This window comes from Merops nubicus, unplaced genomic scaffold (genome assembly GCF_000691845.1).
Source record: "Merops nubicus isolate BGI_N331 unplaced genomic scaffold, ASM69184v1 scaffold38997, whole genome shotgun sequence".
Taxonomy (NCBI): Eukaryota; Metazoa; Chordata; class Aves; order Coraciiformes; family Meropidae; genus Merops; species Merops nubicus.
In genome coordinates this window covers 1-14547 of record NW_008621602.1, presented here as the reverse complement: position 1 = coordinate 14547, position 14547 = coordinate 1, and the positions used below count along the sequence as shown (strand labels likewise).

At 35.4% G+C, this 14547-nt stretch overlaps 1 protein-coding gene across 1 annotated transcript; it reads right to left on the bottom strand.

Annotated features, from left to right (window-relative positions):
* Window positions 1-449: 449 nt before the first annotated feature.
* Window positions 450-14222, bottom strand: LOC103776998 (sodium channel protein type 2 subunit alpha-like; the record flags this gene model as incomplete). The annotated part of the gene is made up of 9 exons (XM_008944532.1): window positions 450-582; window positions 1620-1967; window positions 5163-5453; window positions 6895-7101; window positions 7878-8019; window positions 8562-8625; window positions 12159-12431; window positions 13310-13401; window positions 14094-14222. Coding segments are annotated over 9 exons (1679 nt in total), but the record flags the coding sequence as incomplete, so codon positions are not given.
* Between the last annotated feature and the right edge of the window lie 325 nt (window positions 14223-14547).

The following is a 14547-nucleotide window of genomic DNA, read 5'->3' as shown; positions in this document are numbered from 1 at the left end:
ATTCCAGTCGTGGGAATGATCCCACTGTATTTAGTCTTACAGAAAGAATAAAGTGATCCTTCAATTTGTGAAACTGCATGTCTGTTGAACTGGTACAAGGAGGTTTTCCTATTGCAAGAAGTTTAGACAGCTTAATAATCTAAAAAGAGCTTTTACCCTAAAACATAAGTTCTCTATAGAAACACTGCATTGATCAGTTGCTTTCTGCTTGCATTTAACTTGGAAGTTTGCTGCTTCCACCTCAAACCTGCTGGCATATTGAAAGCTTGACTGCTTTTCCAAACATATCACTCAATTTTTTTAATAAAATTACTACCTTTATATACAAATCTCATCCTGCCGGTACCCTTTAGGCTGAAATAGCTATCTTAAAACACCACTACTACGTAATGATCATAGATTTAATAGCAATTTATGGCATTGTCATACAATAATTCTGTGTTACATACCTTCCATTGTGTTTGTAAGCATGCTGGCTATACTCATTGCTCTTTGCCTTGCACTAGGATCTGTTAGATAGTCCATAGGAACATGATAAGAACTAGACCGTCTCTTCCTTAAGTCAGTTTCTGTAGTAGTGCCCTGAAAATAAAACACCAATGAAATAATCTATTGATGGTTCATTTCTTAAGAATAACACTGTAAATTATTATAGAAGTGTAATGATTTAAAACACACTGCTGTCCTGCTCCATTTATGTCGTGTGCAATAGACTAACACATGCCTAACTGCATATATAGCAAATAGTCAAATACATCAGTAGGATTGCTCTTGTTCTTAAAGAGTTTTAAAGTATTTTGCTGAAAAAGTGCTGAGACATTAAACAGATTTTAGACTATAAGCAGTTTCTGGACTATAAAAGGTTCCACAATGTTTGTCAATGAGCTCTGCTGCTTATTTCTTAAGAAAGAATTAGGCAGTGAAGTCTTTTTTCTAGATACAAAAATTCAAAGCTCATACAGCTAGCAGTAGAAGCACAAAGAGTAAGTGTATTTTTTAAGGTACCTCTTAATTTAGAATGAATTATCAATTTCCTACCATGTTTTCAGACAAAATAAAAGAAAAAAATATTTTACAACGTCGATATCTAAAAAAAACCCCAAACGCTAAAAAAATTAGCTGTTACAGGAACACTGTCACAACACATGTAAGTTGTACTATCAGTGTTACATTAAAAGTTTTGTAGATGTTTTTTTTTTAAATACTCATTTAATATATTCCATTAAGCAAATGCAATTTTATTTTAAAAAATTTATATTCTGTCTGATAAACAAATACAGAACCTTCAGTTAAGTCTTCAGTTAGCATAACCAATCAATGGGTGTAAGGCTACACATACTACATGTATTTGATGGTTTACTGTGATATTCTGTTAATTCCCAGTAAATTAGCACGTTTTCACATATTTAGTTAACGCGAGCTAGACAGTTTCAGTTTCTACTTGAGCTTCTAACTGGAATATAGAAAAGGAGCATTCACAGCTTGGCCAGAAAGGGAATCATTCCCAAGTGATAAAATTTTGCAGAAACGGTAGCTGACCATATGTGGAGAGGACATAATGCCTGAGCTATTGCAGACTTCCTTACATTGCTAGCAGTGGCTGCTTTATCGATCATCACCTCTGGCAGAAGCTGTCCAGCAGGTGACGTCAAAGCTGGTGGCCCACCGACTAAAGAAACTACTCCATTGCAATCCACAGTGCTGTGCATCTTCCCATTTGCTGGAAGTGGAGGTACTGTCCTGGATGACCTACTGGCCTGACTAATGTTACTGTTGCGCCGTTCACCATGTCTATGAGGAACAAAGAGGGAATCTCTTCTGCTCTCATTGTCTTCAAACGTGCTGTGCTCATCATCAGCAAAGTCATTTTCTGATCCCACGTCCTTTGCTCGACCTCTGAAGCTGAAAAGGCTTGTTCTGCTGTTGCGCCTTGGGGAAAACAGGGAGCCACGAATGCTCAGCAAGGACTGCAGGCAAATAAAACCAACGATTATCAGTTGAAAACCATTTTATATATAACATATCCATACAGAGGAAAAAAACCACAGTGTTAATATGTCTCACAGGGTAAGATCATCTACAAAGAAAAGAACTAGTACGGTCCCCCCAACACATTATCTTTTGGGTAGTAAACAAAGACCACGGAAGTGACAGACAAAGACTAGTTATTTTACTATTTTGGATATATGAAATCAATTAATTTAATTAGAGAAAAAGAAACTGCTTGACAGAATTGTTTCCTCTGCCATTCTGCTTGTTTTATTACCAGCTGTTCATAAGCTGAGTAAGCAAATCTTGACACTATTTACCCCAGGTTGGCATTAGTCTGACAGGCTGGGTAGATAAAATTTTAGGCAAATTTCTTGTGACACAGTCTGCACACAGATGTAGCTTCCAAATGCTGACAAGTTTAATAAACACATTTTTTCAGATACCAGTCAGGTAGGACACAATATGGTTTTCATTTCTTTTTTAAAGTCTTGGCTATCCTGAATATGCAAAGGTATGCCTGTAAATTTGTATGAACAAACTTGCTCATCTCCACCAGTTTACTCATGTGAGTAAATGTTCTGCTACGGGAGGATCTTTTCAGGATCAGAGTAAAAATATTGCTCTAATCTTGAAAATAATTATACAGACATTAATGAACTAATTCATATCAGTGATTCTCTTGATTAATTACCATCAGCACCTGATTTCACCCAAGATCTCTATGAACAGCAGAGATGACACATAACAAAGCAGCGTCTTTGTTTCTCTTCTGCAACTTTTCTTTATGGACTTCAACCCCACTGTTCTAGGTACTGTAAAATGCAGAACAAAAAGGCACTCTGCAAAGAACTTATCATCTAAATGTAACACAACAGATGGAAACAAAAGAGAGGGAATACAGGGAGGCAAAATTGATGACTATGATAAACAGTGGTCTTAGCTCACCTGAAGTCACTTCCCTGTCAAGCTTTCTGTAGGCAGCATGGTAAAAGAGAGTTTTAAAGAGGGATTTGAGGAAAGCCATGAAGTGTTCTGTGGAAACTCATGGGAGCTTCTTCCAAACATGAAGGCCAGCACACCAGAAACAAGTGAAAGAAACTAGTTTGAAAATTTAACTGGTGGTTATGGATGCTGGCATGGGTCAGTCAAAGCTGGGACTTGACTTATTTACTGTAAGTACACAAGGTGAGTTCGGAATAACTTTAGGCACAGTATGATTTATGGTATTAAAAAAAAAAAATGTCTTTAGGTAGATATATTTACTAACAGATTAGGTAAAAACAATGAGATAGGTTAGTGCTCTTTGCAATAACATTCTTGATGAATTACAGCAGTAACTGGAACATGGAAAGAGGTCCAAGTTAAAAATTATTCATATTTGTGAGTCCAGAGTAGACTTTATAAAAAGAAAAAAAAAAAGAAAAAAGAAAGAAAATAAAAAAAGGAGAGAAGGGAACTAGCAAAAGGCCTTGTGGAAATCCCTTAGAAAACTGTCAAAGGGGTAAAAGTATCTTCTAAAGCACAATGAAACCAGGAGAATTGAGAAGAGATGAAATTATGAATGTTAGGAAGCATAAGTTTTCAAGAAGAACATAACAGTCAGTTACACTGAAGGCAAGTGAAATGTCACAGAAAACGTCAAAGATGTGATATAAACCTGAGTTTTTTCTAGGAAGAGGTTATTTAAAACTGTAGAGTGGAATTTCTGTTTAGTTGCTAGAAACCAGAGTGAACAAGGAACTAGGGTTTGAAAACCAGAGGGAAGGGGATTGCTAGACGTTTATAGTAAACAGCTGTAAATGAACTTGGAGATGAAAAGGTAAGAGAAGCAGGTTATATGAGGAATGCTTCATTTTTTACAAGGTGGATGAATTGACCTGCAGTTGAATAAGGCTGCAATTTGAATGCAGACACAAGCGAGAATATGAACCTAAGGGATCAGATGTGTCTTCAAACATGAAGTCAGTGGATATAGGTGTGAAAATTTCTATAAGGAACAGAATGAATAATGAACTAACTAAATTCAGCAATGAAGTCTCACACAGATTACTTCGTTAATAACATAAAATGGTGGCAGACCAAGGAAGGGGAAAAAACAAAGGAAGTACAGTAGGAATTAAGTTGAAGGAGGAGTTAACTTGGCAGAAATGGGAAGCTAGAAACACTGTATTCCCACCACTGTATGACCTAAGGAGGGCAATCTTTAATAAGAAAATACTGGGTGAAGAGGTCTGAGGCTTCTTTGTGAATAGGAGCTAGAGGAACTGATACATGAAGAGAATATGAATGCCCATGATCTGTTTAGAGATTAAACAGGCTTTCCAGACACAGTAATAGAAGGGGATTAAAAAGGAAGGAATAAGCTTAATAGTAGTGACTGAAAAGAGGGAGAAAGGAAGTCATAAGGGCCAGGGAGAATCAAGAAGGTGGGGATAAAAGGAAGAAGCATATTAAGGCACACAAAGGGGCAGAAAAAGGATAGAATGGAAGTGTGATCTGGACTTGAAGTGCTGAGGGCAGAGGCAGAGGCTGGAAAATGAAAAGGAGCTTTGAAAACTGTAGAAGGCATAACGTAACAAAACTATCAAACAAAATCAACGTCTGGATAGGAGATGCAGATGGCAGTCTGAGTCACTGGTGTGTCAATGTAAGAGAACACATGCAAGGAAGGACACATCACCACATGTATTTCCAACTTCTTCAAGATAACACAATTAATAGTTTCACAACAAATAATTTGTCAAATTTCACATGAATATTTATGCAATTTCTATTTTTTTTTGCAACTCAAATTTTAGTACTTTTCTAATTTAAAGCGTGAAATTCCTTTGTATGTTTGCACCAAATTCTGGAGTCACAGATCATGATGAATACATCCATCTTGATGGGGAGATAGGTCCATTTTCTTTGAAATGTACTTGAAATACAACTAATTTTAATTAATACACATTATTTTTATTTTTCACATATAAATTCAGAATAAACCCAAAACCTCTTAAATTCTTACATTTTCATCTTTGGCTGCAAGTATTAACTTGATCATACTTTGATTCAAGATATTAAAGAATCTGTGGTATCTTTTGCAAGGATTGACCAAAGTACATTACAGGGTTTTGTTTATACAATGAGTCGACAACAAAGCTGTTTAAGAGGCAATAATACTATGGTACCTGGTGTGGGGAAGAGAATCTCTTTTCGTATGTCAGTCTATTCCCCTCAATGGAAAAACGGAAACCTTTCCTTTTGATGCTGTCCTCTGATTCAGATTTGTGAAATTCTTCCCCATCCTTCTCCTCGCCTTCAGATTGTTCTTTTTGCTTTTTTTTCTTTCTTCTATTCCTCCTCTCTTTAGCACTCTTTGAGCTCAGTTTTGATGCCTCAGAAGAACTTTCGGAGAATCCACCTATTCCACCTACTCCACTATAATCTCTTGAGTCAGCTGCTGCAGCTGCTGCTGCTGCCTATACGTACAAGCACATAGGCAATTTACAACATTTATACAACCACACACCATTCTCTAGTTTAAATTTATTGCCATTCTTTAAAAAATATTTATTTTTAAATAAAAAGAAGAATCCCACTTCACTGAACCCCGCATATCGCAAGAAGTATAATTTGTGAAGTACCACAGGAACCATAATTTGCCATTGCTCCATAAACCAGGAGTTAGAGCAGCCTAAGGGAAAACTGTGCTTTCAGAGAACCAAGTTAACAAGCATTTGGTTTAGATTGGAGCAATATGTGGCGTTGAATTTTTCACCTGAAACACTATATAAAAGTAAATAATCAAGGCTCAAAAATATTCAAAAATCCCTGTTAACAAGCAGCAAAACTTTCTTACACCATTTTTCAGGAATTTGAATACTCTCTAGTCTATTAAGGATCTGGTATAACATTTTTTATCTCAGTTTTGCAAATCATAATCAGAGATTTAAGTTAAACTGCAGGTTATTAGAGATCTGTTGCTGTTTGAAGTTTCAAATATTTGCGAAGCACTTGACTAACATTTTTTACAACTTGTGGTTAAAAAACAAACAAACAAACCAGATACAAACTGACCAAACTAACAAAAAAAACACTATTCCTGACTTTTAGTCATATGCTTACATGAAAGACAGTTCAACTTCTGCTCTATGTGACCCCATACCAAAAAGATATTATCAATTATCCTCTTAAAGATTTAAGAGTTTTCAAAAAATGAAAAGGAATTTCAAGGCAGTATGCAATCATGTCTGTAGCACAGAAGAGTTTTCTCCAGTTTTCACTTTTTCCAGTTTTCTCTAAAACTGGAACACACTATGGCTTTCTGCTGTGAGAGCTGGGGAAGGAGGAGAAAAAGCCAAATATTGCTGAAGCAAAATATTTCACCCACAACACCTACAATAGTTTTGCTTCTCTTACTTAAAAAAGCAGAATTCCTGTGGGGTTTTTTTTCCCCACATTGCCATCTCCATTTCACAGAATCACAGAAGGGTTGAGGTTGGAAAGGAACCTCTGGAGGTCATCGTCTCCAACTTCCCAGCACAAACAGGGTCATATAAGGCAGGCTGACCAGCACCATGTCCAGATGGCTTTTTATTATCTCCAAGGATGGTGATTGCACAAGCACTCTGGGGAACCTTTTCAAGTGCTCAGTAAAAAAGTTTATTTCCATTTCCAATTTGAAAATCCAGTATTTTAGCTAATTGGTTTTCATTTTTGTCAAAGATTAACAGGTTCACTCAAGCCAGCAGAAACAACGCAACAGAAAGCATTAAAGACTATTTGAAAAAATGAAGTTATTTAAAAGACTGAAGGCAATATACAATTAGGAGTAAGGGAGTAATAGTATTCTCATATGTGGACATAAAACATCTGATCACAGTCATGAAGGGGAGGAGGCATTTTACTTTACGGGGATACCTGAGCTTCTTCCTGTTGCTTTTTCAGCTGTTCCAGCATTTGCTGAAATTCCGCCTCTTTCTGCTCTGCTTCTTCCATGGTTGCTTGATTCTGTTCTTCATAGGCCATGGCAACCACAGCCAGGATCAAATTAATCAGGTAGAAAGAGCCCAGGAAAATGACCAAAACAAAAAATATCATATATGTTTTCCCAGCAGCACGCAGTGTCTGGAGAAAAAGAGGTAATACACATTTTTAGCAGGCTTTTAAATACAGTAGCATCTGTGTTATATTCTAGGAATACATTATAAGATTGCTTTGTGGTAGCACAAGATTATTTAGTTACTTCTTCCATATACAAATAGCATTATACCCTGGCTACATGCACAAAAATCTTAAGCCTTGTGTCTGGAGCTTGAATACTTCTGAACTGCTACCACTGAGAGTCTGTAGCAGCAGTTGCTGCCCCCACTACAACAGCTATATTACAACCTCTAACAGTAGTGGGGCCACTAACCAGCATCTTACCTTCTTGTCTCATCAGTCCTGAACTACAATGCCAAAAAGACAGTGCATTATACAAAATATGCTGCACAACATCTTTATCCTTCAGGTTAAGGATATGTGTAGTTCAGGGACAAGATGTAACCTTTTCAGAGACAACATATTTGTACTAGACAGCAAACGAATTTAACTAGCATATCTTTACAGCATTTTTGGGCAAGAAGCTTTAATGACTTAAGCTCATTTACTCATTTGTAAAAAGAAACAGTAATGCTCCACCATCTCCACAGAATAGCAGCTACTTCTTATTATGTATTTGCATAGCACATGGGAACCGAAATCATGAGTAAGGGCCCTATTGTTTTAGACAGTTTACATATATGAAATAAAAGATGATTTCTGTCCCAAAGGCCTTAGGGACATGTGAATGAAAATAACTATGCAAGTACTATGTAGCAATGGTATTGGTGATGGTGCTTTTTATTTTAATAAGTCCTCACCAGCTGGTAAAGATTCTCCCAAAAGTCCTGAGTCATCAATCGAAACAGTGACAAGAATGCCCAACTGAATGTATCAAAACTTGTGTAGCCATAGTTGGGGTTTCTACCAGCTTTCACACATATATATCCTTCTGGACATTGACTACAAAAGAAGAGGAAATGCTATTTTTAACAACTACTCTAAATTACGATATGCTATAGTAAATCACAAAATTGTTCAGGAGTACCAGTTGCTAATGAAACTATGAACAAATAAAATTTTTTTCCACATACCTATGATAAACATATACATATATATATTTCATTGGTTTTCAATTTTTAATTCAATTTTCTAATGATATTTCAATGCTTTAATAATATAACTAGTAGTCTTCTACCCTTCCCCACAATTCATCATACCAACACACCTCCACCAGGACAAGAGAAGAATGTCAGCAAGCTGGCAGCAACATTTATGCACATAGCATTCATGTGGTTACCTTCACAAAATTAGCCTAAGATGCTGATAAAAGTGCCTGTGCAAAATCACATAGATGGTTATATTTAGGTATAGCTTCAGTTGAAAAACATGAGTAATTTACAGCTCTATGGTACAGCTGACACTGAAGTTGACCACCTGAGCTATTCTAAGTAGATAATTATAATTTCATGATGCATAACGAAAAACTATGATAATTTTCTTACCCTGCATCTGAGCTATTGCCACACAGCAGAGCATCATTTTGTCCTTCCAAGAAGTAGAAATGATCTGGGTTTAACAAAACAACAACAAAAAGTGATGAGAAAAACAACACTTATAACTAATGCAAACTGAGCAATGATATAGTTTTTTAAAGTTTAAAGAAATAAGCAAAGCTAATAGTTTAACTGCCGTATGTAACGATCAGGAATGAAAAAAAAGCATGGAAAATATTGTTTTGACAGGAAAATTACTTTCCACAGAGTCTTAGAGCTGGCCTTTCTTTAGAAAACGGAAAGGTAGTAGTTCAGCTAATTCTCAGTAACCTACTCAGATGAATAAGATACAACGTGTGGAATACTAAATTCTGAATGTCAGCTCATGAGTTAACGAATATGAAGAAAATGAGACAAAGGATGAAGGCAATTCCCTGCCTTTGTTACTGCATTGTGATATATACCATTTAGTGTTATTCATTTATAATTTTTCATTACATACTATTTTACCTAAATATTACTTGAAAAAGTACTGAAATTTTTGCAGCACAAAAACATACCACAACATGCACAAGAAATTTCTATCTGGATCTTGATGAGCAGCTGAGGAAGAAACTAAGCTTTTATTGTATATTACAAAAAGTTACTACACAAAATTCTATAGCAGAGGAATGTAGTTGAAGTATCTGCATGTATTTTGTTAATAGGCTAACTATTAAAATGAGGTAAAACATAATTTAAAGATAATTAAGTATTAAAAGTCTCAGCACATTCTTTTCTTCTGATTTGAGGCAGAAAGGGAAAGCCAATTTACCATCCATTCCTAGTTTAGGATTCTTATGGTAAAATGGGAATCTCTAGTGGAGATTTTTGGGTCAGGTGGCATATTAAGCTAAAGTTGCCAAAATTAGGTATGTGCTGGCTGTTCTCAGGAAGCAGATGGTTCCTTGAGATTCACTGCCAGCTGGCATGGACAAGCTTAGCTGGCATTGACTGAGGTCTAATGCTAAAAAGACAAGCAGGGAATTGCAACCAGTTCCTACTGACTGCTTCTGTTTATTTTAAAGAGAGAGATTATGTGCATAATGTATGCATCTGAAATCTATTCTTAGGTATCAGATAAGAAAACAGTGGATTTTCAGACATTCCATAGTCATGCCCTGTGAGAGATCTAACCTCTACTTAAAGCTTACAAAGTTTAAAGATGCAGATAGCCTCCAAGCTAGATTTTCAAACTAGACTGTGGGCATAGTTCACATTCTTATGTATCACAGCTCCTACTTGGGTAAGCAGAGGTTCTTGTTAAACCATCCAGTTAGCTCAGCTCTCAGCCCACTATTTTGGAAAACCTTTAAATAATGTTGTTTGCTCGCTTTTTAATACAAAGACGATAATTATAAAGATGATAATTATAAAGTAATAAAAATCGTTAATATGAGTTTATTAAAACATACAACATTCTCGACTCAGGACAGCTTAGTAACAGGACAACAGTTACAGGCACAAGTCCTACATGACACTTTAATAACCAAAAAAGGAGATACATTCTGGCTGGAATAATCACAAAATATTTGAAAAAAACACTCTCAGTGAGCAGTTGCCAGTGACCCAATGTCAATTCATAAGGGCATCCTTCTGAAGACCCTCCAGGGACCTGTGCTATACACAGTTTTCATAACAAGTTTCATTACCAAATCAAGATGTGAATGAAGTAAGAGAAAAAAATGCATCAAGTATTCTGAAGACATCAAGCTAGGAGAGAAGATGATTGAAATCTAAAATGACCTTTACTAACTGACTAGCTGGTCCAAAAGCAATTGGACTTATTTCAACAGAAAGAAGTGGAAGATGCTACAGCTGATAAGGCAAAATCAAATATGTAAATGCAAAACAGACGGGATCTGACCACAGCTGCTTCTGTACAAAAACATGCAGCGACTGTAGTGAACTGCAAGTTGACTGTGAATCGACAATACGTGCAGATACAAAAATTATGTAAGTTTGAGACGTCTTAATAGCAATGTTCCACATATGTCATATGAGGTGACTACTTCTAATTTGTACCTTTATTAGAGGAGTAAATATGAGATCTGAGCACCTCAGTTAAAAAAAAAAAAAAAAAAAAAAAGAAATCCAAACCCAAAACATAACAACAAAATGTAAAAAAACCCAAGGTAATTGGAAAGAGTCCAGAAAAACAAGAAAATGTGAAAATATTTATAGAAAATGCAAAACAGAAAATAGGATTGATTGGTCTAGAAAAGACCAGAAATAAAGAAGATAACAGTTTTAATATATCATGAGGACTAATACAAAATAGTCTATGATTATCTTATTTCTAAATCCAGAGGAGAAGTAGCAATATATTCAATCTGAAAGTAGGAAAATTTAGGTCAGGTATTTAGAAAAAGCCTTCTGTTTGTGTCATGTAGTAGGATCATTTAAAGGAGAATTAATGGAATCTGTTCTTCAGATGCTTTTAGGAACAGGTTATCATCCAAAATCTTCTCCAAGATGACATCTTTTATGATACTACAAGCATACTGAGATGTTAAGTATATTAAAAGATTATAAGGCAATAAGACTTGAATCCAAAAGCATTTAGCTATTAAGCTGAGGTTTCCTAACTTTCAGTGATACAGACATCAGTTACAACATTTATATAGACTTTAAAAAAACCCTAAGATTATGCCTAATCACTAAGTTAAAACCCTAAACACAATAAATAGGAGGGATTGAATAGATAAATAGGAGAGACTGAAGCTATTTACCATTATGAAAGACAGAACAGCAGTCTACTCTAGGAATGATCAGAGAAGTTGTATCTGAATTTTAAAACAATTTCTGTCAATGCAGTAGTGACATGAACTACCTAAAATGGTGAAAATACTGTATTATGAGGTACAAAGGAGACTGAAAGGCTAATTTATTGATTTTCCACAGAGAAGAAACAAAGATAAGATACATAATATGTTCTTATAGTTCTAATAGCTCTTATTTCACTAGAATAAGAAGCATGGGATAAATCACACGCTCTCATAAAGGCATGTCCGTGTTGTGCAAGGGAGTGTGGTGCAGAGTCTCCTCACCGATCCAGAAGAAATGATGTAGCTGCATTTACATTCTATGGCAGAATTCAGGATTTAACTGACATTCAAAAGTGGATTTATGATATTGGGCATTATCTTGCACTAATGTAGACATAGGATTTCAGAACCCTTATTAGGACTGTCACACTATTTCAGGAGGCTTGAAATTTCTGCTTGGTGCTGAAACGTGGATTTACCCTAAAAGTCATATTCAGCAAAAGGTATGCAGTTCTGGGCACTGGTACCCAGCACAACATATGAGAATGTTAAACTACATTATTATATACTATATATTATATATCATATATCAGATATTAGATATTAGATAGATGAGAATACATGAGAATCTTAAACTACATGATGACTGTTGCTTTGTTTACTACACAAAACGAATGTTTTTATGTCCCTTGGCCAGATTACACCATTTTGAATGCAATGGAAAGATATTGATTTTTTTTATCAGTTTAAAAAAAAATCCAGAAAAATCAATGCAGTAGAGGACATAATTAACTCTTACTTCTGTCTTCGATGTACTCATCCCAGTTGAATGTTGTCATTGTTGTATTAATAAATGTACCATTTTCACCTATAGAGCTATTAAAGTAGGAAATAACAGTTGTTTCAAAAGTAGAATTGTCTGGAGGCCACTGCAGGCATTTATTCCTCAAGTTGCCCATGAACAGCTGCAGCCCTATTAGTGCAAATACACTCAGACAAAACACAGTCAGGATCATTACGTCCGAGAGCTTCTTCACAGACTGAATTAGGGCTCCTACAATAGTCTTCAAGCCTGCAAAGAGAAAAGATTTTTATTATGATGTTAAACAGATGTTAAACACCAAAAACAATATTATTTTTCCTGACAAGATAAAGAAGTCATGCAAAATGACAACTGAGTCTAATATTTGTGATACAATAATTTTCCTGAAAAGCCTTATTAATTGTGAAGATGAATGAAAAGCTGCAAGTTTATGCTTACTTTATAGAGTAGAGAAGTAAAAAGTAGATAGTATCAAACACATTATGCCAAAACGTGATTTTTTTCATGCTATTATCTCAACCCTACATAGAAAAGCATTGCTTGCTTTTGTTGATGCTTCTTGCCCAAACCTTTATAGATGAACTTTTTTAAAATTCAGCACTAGTAAACTCATTATAAAGATATTTTAAGTGCATATTTGACTGATACCATAATAATCTTATTACAATATAAAAGGGGCGATGGTTTGGAGAAGAAAGACATCTTTAAACAATACCCCATGCATGGCCCATGCTATCCTTTAGAATTTCATTTTTTATACATGACTTAAAACTAAATTAAGTTGCTACATTAAGTGCCTGAAATAGATGAAAAAATTTGCATCAATATGAAAGCTTAAAATTGGCTTATATTTCAAACATGTAAAGGAAAGCTTGATGTCATAAGATGCAAATCACATAGGCTGTTTACTGCAAATATCTCATGCAAGAATTTGTTAAACTCAAAGGCTGATTTTTTTAAAAAGAAAATACAATACAAGAAAAGCAAGAATCAACTTAAAATTACATGTCTTGATTCCTGCTTTTTCATTTTGTTAACAACGTGTAGCAAACAAGGCTTAGGCTTTAAAAATGTGAGTACAGCCTTTCAGAACAAAAGTCAGCCTCAGTGTTTAACCTAGCTCTCACCTGGAATGACTGATATTGTTTTCAAAGCTCGGAGAACTCTGAATGTTCTCAACGCTGAGACATTGCCCAGGTCCACAAACTCTGTCACATATCTGTAATAGGGGAGTTCACACACAAACACAATGACAGCACACAAATAACAGTTGGAGATACGAGGGGCCTAACACCTTACACCAACTACTTCTTACCTGGGATTACAGAAATAGTTTTCAAAGCTCTCAATACTCTGAAAGTTCGAAGAGCTGAAACATTGCCTAGGTTTACAAATTCTGTTACATACCTGTAGGATTAAATCACAGTTACTCAGAATTGAGGCAGAGCTTATCCTATTCGCTTGGGTCTTTCATCAAGACCTTTTCACCGTTCACTGTATTTTGCCTGTGTTATAAATATGCTTCTGATCATAAGATTAAACTAAGTTTTATCAAAATAAACTACATTAACTCGATGTTTGAAACCTAATTTGGTGAGTTCATAGCAGGAAGTCAAAAGGATTCCTTTAATTCTGGTATGCAGAAAGAAGACAGCATATGAATACTTTGGGCTGATGGCATTCACAATCCTAATGGGCTGGCACACCATGCTGCCCTCTGCAGCACATGCTTATTTAGAAATACTAAAATGTGTAAAAGAAGCAGAAGAAACATATTGAAACTGCAGGAAGTCCAGGCTCCAAATGTTCTGGCTGACAAAATATGAGGCAATTTTTAGTCACTAATTTCATGCTCTCAGAAAGACTTTTTTTTTTTTTTTTGGTTAAAAAAAAATAAAATTGAAAACTTACGCAAAGGTAATGACAGTGAAATCTAGCCAATTCCATGGGTCTCGAAGAAACGTAAAATCTTCTAAGCAGAAGCCCCTTGCAAGAATTTTAATAAGTGATTCAAAGGTATAAATTCCGGTGAATGTGTATCTGAGGAAAATATGCAAGACAGACTTTACAGAAACAGATACGTTATCTTTACACATTATGCTGTCTAGTTGCTTTATTCTCATTTTTTTCTCTTTAAGTGGCATAGGAATTTGATGGAAGTTACAACCAGCTGTAAACATCTGCAGAATTTGTACCATAAGGTTTTTATGAAATTATGATTAAAAGAGTAAATGACGACCTATATTTTAAGTTCCAATTCTATAATCTATATCTATGAGACCATTGCAAAATTCCCAGTTATTTCACTGGTCCATGTTTATGTCCAGTTTGAATCCATGTGAGGCAATCCCAGGCACCAATACAG